Below are 9,397 nucleotides of genomic sequence, written 5' to 3'. Positions count from 1 at the left end.
TGTGTGTGGGGTGTACCTGGACCCGTAACTGCCATCAGAGAAGGTAAGGCATTAGGAGATAGTAGCTGTTTGCTGAGATTGCAGGAAACAAGACACACCGCCTTCTTCATCTTTACCTCACTGGGAGACTGACGTTGTTTTGTTCATTAGTTTTCCTCCTCTGTTTGGGAAAACAGGCTGCACTGCATTTCTCAGGGTAGGTGAGGTTGCAGCCTTTCCCTCTGTGTCTTCAGAGCTGCCAGGCCACCCAATTCACAGCAATTGCAAAATAATATGCCTCATCTTTCAGAATTGTCACCCCTTGAGGTGTGCCAGGAGTTCCTGAGGCCCTTTGGTCCACACTGGTCAGGGGCACCCCAGCCCAGCTGTCCTGGGGAGTAGTGCATGTGATCACCTACAGGAGATTCAAGAGTTGAGTGTCCAGGCTGGAGGCTGCAAAAGGAAGGAAGCAAGGACAGGTGGGGACCTTTGAAGAAACAAACAGAGGTGCTCTCATATCACTTCATTCCTGTGTCCCTCCCCCTGGCAGCTGCACTCTTTGGCTTTGCCATGTGCAGGAGCCCTCCCAGGGCCCAAACTGCTAGGAGGGAGATATCTCTTTCTAAGGTTGTCATTACATTGGGGACTGTAACCTTGGGTCTGCCCTGGGAAAAGACCAGGGAATGGAGAAGGCTGTGCTGTCCTAGGCACCTGGTAGAGGACTGCCCCCTAGTGGACAGGGGCTCTAAGCCAGTGTGTGGGGACTACAGGCCAATGGACTCTGGGCAGGCTGCCATTCCACCTGGCCAACAGAGATCCTGGGCTTTGGGAATATTTTCGTTCTGGGTAAAGACACATGGCAGTACCTTCAGACACTCAGCTGGGCCCTGAGCTCCATGAGGATGAGATGTCAATCTCCAGTTGTGCCCTGTCACTTTTGTGCAACAGTTTGTCTCTTGCTTTGGTACAAACTCCCCTTTCCCCCTTCAAAATCTCTCTATATTTAAAAAGGGAGCAAAAGAACCTAAGATTTCAGAGCTAAACTGCCCAGGATTCCGGCTTCAGCTCTGTTCCTTATAAATTGTGGGACTTCTGCCAGGACCCTTCATTTCACTGGGCCTCAATGTTCTGCTTTTTAACATGAGGCTGATTGAACCAGTTGAATTTGTCAACTTTATGTGTGATCAAACACGGTTGGATACTGGCAATTTTATCAGGATAAGCATAAAAAGTCCTTCATAATAGGACTATAGTGGGAACTAGCATGCAGTGGGACGGCAAGTAAAAGCTGCTGTCTCCTCTGCCCTTGGTCTCCTGGGAAAGCTTGAGCCCTCCATGGTGAGGAGAGCCCCTCCCTCCTTGTGGTCTCTTTTCCAAGAGGGGGAATGGACTTGTGTGGTTGACTATCCAGATCTTCTTAGGGGTGCTGAGGTCTCTTAGGTGGGGTTGGTGGAATGAGTAGAAAGGGAAATAACATTTGATCTGTACCTACTATGTGCCAGGTTGCTTTGGTTACAAAATGGGGAAGCATACTTCTTGTCAGGTGGCTAATAAAGCTCCTTAACAGAAGCTGGCCCATCCAATTACACCCATTTGCTCAAAGAACCAAGATGGAGACTAAACCAAAAAGAGTTCCAGAAGTGGGGGCCCCAAATCATTTCTATCTATCTATCTATCTATCTATCTATCTATATAATTTCCATCTGTCTCTTCATCCTTGACCTGGGAGGGAGCCAGACAACTCTGCAACATGGGTATTACTCACATCGCCTGCTGTACAGCTGAAGGAACTGAGGCTCAGACAGTTTAAGCAATCCTTGCATATGTACCCTCTCATAGATTGCAGAGCTGGGATTTGAACTCAGGGCAATTATATACTTTGCTGGCACATGGAGGATCATTGGGCAATACCCTTCCCTTTTTTCACATAGCAGGATGGCTGTATCTATGTTACAGGGGAACTTGTTCTTGATTCAAGAGACCCTGAGGTGATCTGAGAGCCAGGCCCATAGTCCCTTCTTTGGTGTAAAGGCTCCAGGTGCCAGGTGACCCACTCCCTTTATAGCCACATGGTCTCACTCTGGTCATTTCTAACCTTGGATTCTTTAGTTCCAATTGCTGAAGTCAGGGCTGTGCCATGATAGCCTCCCAAGTCCCTGGGGTCACCTGGATCCTTTTTCCCTCCTTATCTGGTTCTGTGTAGGAGTCTCCCTCACGTCCCAGCACTCGCTGTGAAAAAAAGTCAGCTTTCTTGCTGACCAGGAGCGCAAGGATTTGAATTGCTGTTGCCTTGCCCCTGGAGTGTGTTTCTGGAAATCTGCAGTCCCTGTGAACATAGGGCCCCTGCAGGCATAAATTTGTGGAGTCTGCTCCAGGATGGCTCTTCCTAGCCTCTACAGCTCTGGGGAAAGATGCAAGGGCCAATGGATAGTTTCACTTCTTTCCTGGCCCCTAGTCATGTGCATCCTACTTTATTGCTCTCTCAAACCCTCTGTCCTGTTTCCAGAAGCAGCTAAAAGGGCTTAACAGCTGATTTGGGCTCAGGCATCCATGCAGTCTAGTCAGTGGTGTTGGAATGGTGTGTTAACATCTGCAAGTTAACTCTTCATCAGTTCTCTGAGAAAGGAGCTGCAAGCCAGGCTGACTCCCAATTCTGCCTTCTTCAGAGCCCTTGTTCTCCTGTTATAGCCCTCTCCGTCAATCTGTTCTGTGTATCCAAATGATCTTTCTGGAATGCATTTAGCTTGCTGGCACCTTTTTAGTGGCTTATCTAGCATCCCTCTCTTACCTAGCATTCTGTCTCTCCAGCCTCTTCATTTGCCACTCCCTTCCACACACCCTGGCTCCAGTTATTCTGAACTCCTCCCCTGGAGGCTCTCCTTTTTTCTGCCTCTGCTCCTTGAATTCCCTCCTCTTCTTTGTCTATTTGTATGGGTGACTTGTCTGCAGTCTTGGAGCCTAAGATCAATGCCACTTCTCTCATCTCTTTGCTCCTTCTCTCATCTCCCAATTCACAGGCACCCCATTCACACTGGTTTTGGCAATAGCAATGTGTCCTTGAGGTCCACCTGCATTCCTAGAGGTCAGTTTTCCTGGTCTGGGATGGCCATGGCTATATGAGTCATCTTTGCAGCCCTTGCCTTCAGACTAGGGCTTCACACATGTTAATTGAGTAGATGAATAAATGAAGCAGTGACTATTTTCTGGATCCCTCTCTGCCCAGTAGCTCCCCTCTGATCATGCTAGAGCAGCTGGAAATTTTGATTTGCTGGTGTTGCCCCTCACTGATGATCTAGCTCTGCTCTGGCTAATGGTCATACAGATCCTTGGATGTCTATCCCATTTGCTGCATCTAAGGCTAGTACATCAGTGGCAGCTGTGGATTGCTTCATGTGTTTGGTCCTGTGAACTTTATTTTGTCACGTTTAACTTCAAATGGCCCTTATGGTAGAAAAAATATCATGGTGCTGGCAAAACCATCATGCATCTTGAGATCTGGGTCCCAAATAACCAGACTGTAAGCTGTCAGGAAAGTTCCTGACTTGACCTTATAAAATGACTCATTTCTGTAAGTAAACAAGACTTACTCTATAAGTCAAATGTATATTGAATAACATTATGATAGCTGAGAAATAATTACTGATCTCTGGTTAATTTGGCCTTACTCTGTAAGAATTATGTTTAACTTGGAATTTGATCATGAAGAAGATCGCTATGTTAAAAACTAAACACGATTAATATATGGGAATTATTGAACATCTTAAATAGGAATTTATGCTATGAACAGTGTTTCTCAAAATAGGGCCTGGCAATCATGTGCATCAGAATCTTTTAATGCACTTGTTAAACTACAGATTCCTGGGCCCCATTTCAGACCCACTGCATTCCAGAATGAGGGGCCCTGGAGTCTGTACTTTTAGTATGTCCCCAGGGTAATTTTCATATTTAATGAAGATTGAGAACTGTGAGCCTGTGTCAACTAGAGAACCTGTGAACTTGTGTGGTAAGTTGTAATGATATATGTTGTAATAGGGTGGGTAACTCTACATGTCAAAGTGTCCATCATTGGCATTACTTCTTGGAGGCTCTGGAGTACAAGTTCAGGGGTCCCTTGTGCTGAGGAGGCCCCAGGAAGGATGAATAGCCTGTGGCAGAGCTTGGAAGTGTGGAACAATTTAGTGTATTTAGGAACTACAAACTGCATCAGGTGACTTGAGCATACACATGGTGTGAGCTCCAGGGAGAATGATAGGCAGCCTATGTCCTCGGCCAGGACTGTGTGCACACATGGTGGCAGCAGGAAGAATCTGGTGTGCTGGTGAGCTAGTCTTTGCATACCAGAAAGTCATCACCTTTGCCAAGTGTCACCTGAGCAATGAGACTGCCAGAGAAGGTAGGGACTGAGACTGGGAGGGTGCATTTTGTGTTGAGCTCCAAGGAGTGGTTCTGCCCTAAAGGGCATGAGGTGTGAGGGGAGGCTCGCAAAGTCACTGTGAACAGCAACATTTATGGCTATCTCTACTTGGCTAAAATGCAACAAAGAGTTTTCTGGGTAGAATTCACTCCCTGAACAATTCTGCCTCTGAAAACTCTGCACACGATTCTCTAACTTGTTTATCATCAAAACAGATTGGAACACTGAGGTCAGAGGGAATGTGTGGAATAAATTCTGGCGTCAAACAGATCTCATTTTGTACCTGGGACCCATTACCTATTAGTTGTGTGGCTGGGGGCAAGTTGCCTCACATCTTTGAAATGGGTTGATGCCTACATTTCAGAATAAACTAGCTAACATATGCAAAACACCATGTGATCCCCAACATGCAAAAGTGCTTCCTATAGTGTAATGTTTATTAGATGCTAGTCTCTTCCCTTGAGCCTTAGGTGACAGCTCCTGTTGTCCCAAGGTGATAGCCATGGGAGAGAGAAGCAGCCAGAACCTTCTCCCTGGATTCCATACTGGAGGCATGATCCATGAGTCCTATTTGTTTGCCTTGCAGGCATCATATGTGAAGTGGGCTGCTTAGTTCAAGAGCTCCTGGAATCTTCCCGAATCCACCATGAACACCTCTCACTTCCTGGCCTTGCTCTTCCCAGGATCCTCACAGGGTGAAAACAGGAGCAAACTCAATGGAGTTCTATATAACTTCTCTGACCTCTGCCAGGATTCTGTGAACCCAGTGGCTTTCATCATCACCTTCTACAGCATTGAGACCATTGTGGGGGTCCTAGGAAATCTTTGCCTGATATGTGTGACCCTGAAGCAAAAGGAGAAGAACAATGTTACCAACCTTCTTATTGCCAATCTGGCCTTCTCTGACTTCCTCATGTGCCTCATCTGCCAGCCACTCACAGTCATCTACACCATCATGGACTACTGGATCTTTGGCAAGGTCCTTTGCAAGATGTCAGCCTTTATCCAGTGTATGTCAGTGACAGTCTCCATCCTCTCACTTGTCCTTGTGGCCCTGGAGAGGCATCAGCTCATTATCAACCCAACAGGCTGGAAGCCCAGCATCTCCCAGGCCTACATGGGAATTGTGGCCATCTGGCTCATTGCCTGCTTTCTTTCCCTGCCCTTTCTGACTAACAGTATCCTGGAGAACGTCTTCCACAACAACCACTCCAAGGCTCTGGATTTTCTGGTGGACAAGGTGGTCTGTACTGAGTCCTGGCCCCTGTACCACCATCGCATTATCTATACCACCTTCTTGCTTCTCTTCCAGTACTGCATCCCTCTGGGCTTTATTCTGATCTGCTATGTGCGCATCTACCAGCGCCTGCGGAGGCAGGGGCGTGTGTTCCGCAAGGGCACCTACAGCTGGCAAGCTGGGCAGATGAAAAGGATCAACTTGATGCTTATGGCAATGGTGGCTGCCTTTGCAGTATTCTGGCTGCCCTTCCATGTATTCAATACCCTGGAGGACTGGCATCATGAAGTCATCCCTGTCTGCCACAGCAACCTCATCTTCTTGGTGTGCCACCTGATTGCTATGGCCTCTACCTGTGTCAACCCATTCATTTATGGCTTTCTTAATACCAACTTCAAGAAGGAGGTCAAGGCCCTGGTGCTGACCTGCCAACAGAATTCCCCTTTAGAGGAGTCTGAGAATCTGCCCCTGTCCACAGTACACACAGAAGTCTCCAAAGGGTCTCTGAGGCTAAGTGGCAGGTCCATCCCCATTTAACCAGGTTATGGGCTTCTCTTTGCCATGTTTCTTGCCAGGACTTTCCATTTAACTAAGTGTACATGCTGCAAGCTGTGGGTGGCATCCCATCATTCCTGGATTTCAGGTCCCAATAGTCTGCCAAGAACCTGTTTTTGCATCCTTTTCATTGTGAAGTATGACATTCAGATGGTTCGGCTATTTGTTTTTGGAAGAATTCTGAATCTAAACTCTACAGATCACAGTGAACCTTGTGACTTGAGCTGCAGGATGCCAGAGCCGGAGATGTCTGGCTATAACAGGAAGGGTTCACTATAGTAACTCAGTAACAGATGCCTGTCCTGGGAAACCAGGGATTTTTTCCAACCATAAACCTTGAGGCCACTGTGGAGTGAGGAAAGTGGCACTTGGAGATAGAGCTCTGAACTTTGGTCAACCTTTGCTCCCTGGGAGAGATGTGTGTGTATGTGCTTTGCAAGTAGTAAGAATTCCATAGAGTCAAGGCAGTGGAATTGTCATACAATTAGCACAGCCTGAATCCAGCTGAAAAAGATGGATCTTGTCTTAAGTCTTCAATGTCCTCTGCAGAAAGAGTTCCACAGTTCGCATCTACTCTATTCTTTTGCTCTTTCACTGCATCTGCTACCTTATATGGACAATAGCTTGAAAGCATCTCTTTTTGATGAAATTGTCAGCACATTGTGAATGACAATTTTTGTGTGTGTGTGGTGCTGGGGATCTAACCACAGCCTTGTGCATGTGAGGCAAGCACTCTACCAACTGAGCTATATCCCCAGCCTGTGAATGACATCTTTATTTCCTTAGAACTCATATCCCCCATGCCTAGGATGGGCTCTGGCATAGGGAAGCAGCTCCAGAAAAGTTTTTCATTGCAAATCAATGGTACAGTGCCACTTGCTGCTGAGGGTTAGACCATAGCTCAGGTCACTTGCCTATGGTCCAGCATAGAAAGGGGTCAGGGGTCAGGCTGCTGTACCCATAGTCTTTCCTGCCTTCCAGGACCTCTCTTGTCAAGGAAAGTGGACATAAACTCTGCGGCTCTCCCTTGTGCTAACCCACTTTGTTTCACATAGTCCTTAAGGCTATGTCTATAGCCTCTTTCATCCATGCCCTGACTACTGAGATGACTTGCCCTGAGTGATAAACCATGGTTCTTTCAAAGTGTTCCCAGGACATTAGCATCCCAGTGGCCTTTGACAGAAGTAGGGGCAGGGATTCCTGATTCTCACTTAATAAGGCCCTGACTGACAGGAGCAGGGAGAAAGCACTTGCTATTATCTCCCCTATGGAGGTCAAGGCCCAGTTCCCTTCATCTTGAACCAGATCCAAGGCTTGTATGTGGACCTATATCCTGTTCTTAGAAAGACATATCAGAATTGCCCCTGGGTTACCTTGGAAGTGATGTCCCAGCCTGGCTCTTCCTACTTAGACCTCCAATGGAATGGACATGGCTGGATACACTGTGGTCCTGTGAGGTAGGGTATTCAGTGCCAGGGTCCTCAAGGATCCTCATTGTGAGAAGACCAGCATTGGCACTACACAGATAATCTTAAAAAAGGGTCAGGCAGTAGCAGACTGAGCAGTCACATGGTATCTTTTGTCCTGACCAAAGAACCTGTGCAACTGACTCCTGAGACAAGGGCTGTTTGAGTCATCTGTTCCCTTCCTGGAACTTTTTGTCTTGTCTCAACTTTGGTCACATCTCCCATCTCCCATTCAATTTTCTTTTTCACATTATCATGCTGCAAGCTGTGGGGGGCATCCCATCATTCCTGGATTTCAGGTCTGGAGCCACTCTTGGACACAGCTTGTGCTTGTCCTCTGGTGCAATCTGTTGCTGATTGTTTCATGTGATCATCTGTCAGAAAAGCCCAGACTCTGGTATCCATCCTGGGAAGATATCATTGTCCAAAGAATTGAGGCCTCAGTCCTCTCCAGATACCATGCAAGTGCCTGAAGTTTGCTTCTCTTTATAAATCCCAATGGTGCGAGATGCTTGAGAAAAAATATACTTTAGGGTGATGGCATACTTCGGAATAGGGGCCCCAGATTGAGTATCTGAAGGTGCTTGGTATTTGGAATTGGGTGGTGGGTGGAAGCCTCACTGAGAATCTTCTGTGCTCCTCTTCCCTTGTTTAATGTGGAACAACCCACCTGGATGGCTATATCCTGTTCCTGGTTCCTAATGATCCCAGTTGCTTATGTACCAGACCATAGACACTTGCTATCCAAAGTATGGTCTAGCAGCCTCTGCCTTTCTCAGAACCTGTCAGATATGTCAATTTCTTGTTGTCACTCCAGACCTACTAAATAAGAATCCACATTTCATCAAGATCTGTAGCTTAATTTCATGCACATTAAATTTAGGAGTCTTGTCTCTAGAAACAGATTGACCTGAAGCCTAGAGTTACTGGGTGAGCACCTGAAAACACCTACTATTGGATTTGTTATTACCTGTTATTACTTTAAAAATGACTCAATTTTGGTTGTTCGTCTTATTTCTGGTTGCATGTGGATGTGTTGCTTGTGATGCCTTTTCATTCTTTGCCAAATGCATGTTTGCATAGTTCCAAGCAGAGAAAATGTGCCCATTTGCATTCTGCTTTGTTTCACTTAAAAATATATCAACAGTTTTCTACCTTGCTGGGTATAATTTTTGAAGTTTAGAAATTGCTTGCGTGAAGGTTGATACCTTTCAGCATCTCTCTCTAAATCCAGAAGGGCCAGATAATTGACCCTTGCCAACTGCAGTGGGAGTTAACCTTTCTACAGAGAAGCATCATGGTTGGGATTGGGGACTCACACCCACAAGACTGCCTGGAAACCCTCAGAGTGCATCCTGGTTGTGAAAGTGTAAATCTGCCTAAATCCAGCCCTTCCTTTTTTAGGAAATGATATTGACTTGTTCTCTCCAGTATAAAAGTAATCATATTCATTCTTGAAAATATGAGTATATACAGAAATAAAGTTTTTTAAAAAGGAAATTATCAGTAGTTCCACCATCCCCAAATAATCACTATTTACATTTTGAGGATTCATTTTTTAAAAGTTTGTATATGTATAATTACATATGCGTCTCTTTCTAAAAATATGGTTGAGCTCATGTGTGTATGTTGGCATTTATATATAATTTTAAAAAATTATTTTATGCTTTTTTGTTTCAAGTTCTAAGACATTTTATTTGTTTATTCATTTACTAAACAAATATGTCGGATGCCATTCCATCTACT

The 9,397-nt window shown here is 45.7% G+C and overlaps 1 protein-coding gene across 1 annotated transcript in view; it reads left to right on the top strand.

The window, feature by feature from the left end:
• The window catches only part of LOC107153462 (neuropeptide Y receptor type 4-2), a 9,677-nt gene extending 877 nt beyond the window's left edge, over positions 1–8,800 (top strand). The window contains exon 2 of the mRNA XM_015498976.2: positions 4,980–8,800. Within this exon, the coding sequence (XP_015354462.1) occupies positions 5,040–6,167 (1,128 nt within the window). The 5' untranslated portion in view covers positions 4,980–5,039 and the 3' untranslated portion in view covers positions 6,168–8,800. The remainder of the gene's footprint in view (positions 1–4,979) is intronic.
• Positions 8,801–9,397: the final 597 nt, after the last annotated feature.

This window comes from Marmota marmota, unplaced genomic scaffold (genome assembly GCF_001458135.2).
Source record: "Marmota marmota marmota unplaced genomic scaffold, marMar, whole genome shotgun sequence".
Taxonomy (NCBI): Eukaryota; Metazoa; Chordata; class Mammalia; order Rodentia; family Sciuridae; genus Marmota; species Marmota marmota.
The sequence above is the reverse complement of the archived record's forward strand: the minus strand, read 5'-3'. Positions and strand labels throughout refer to the sequence as shown.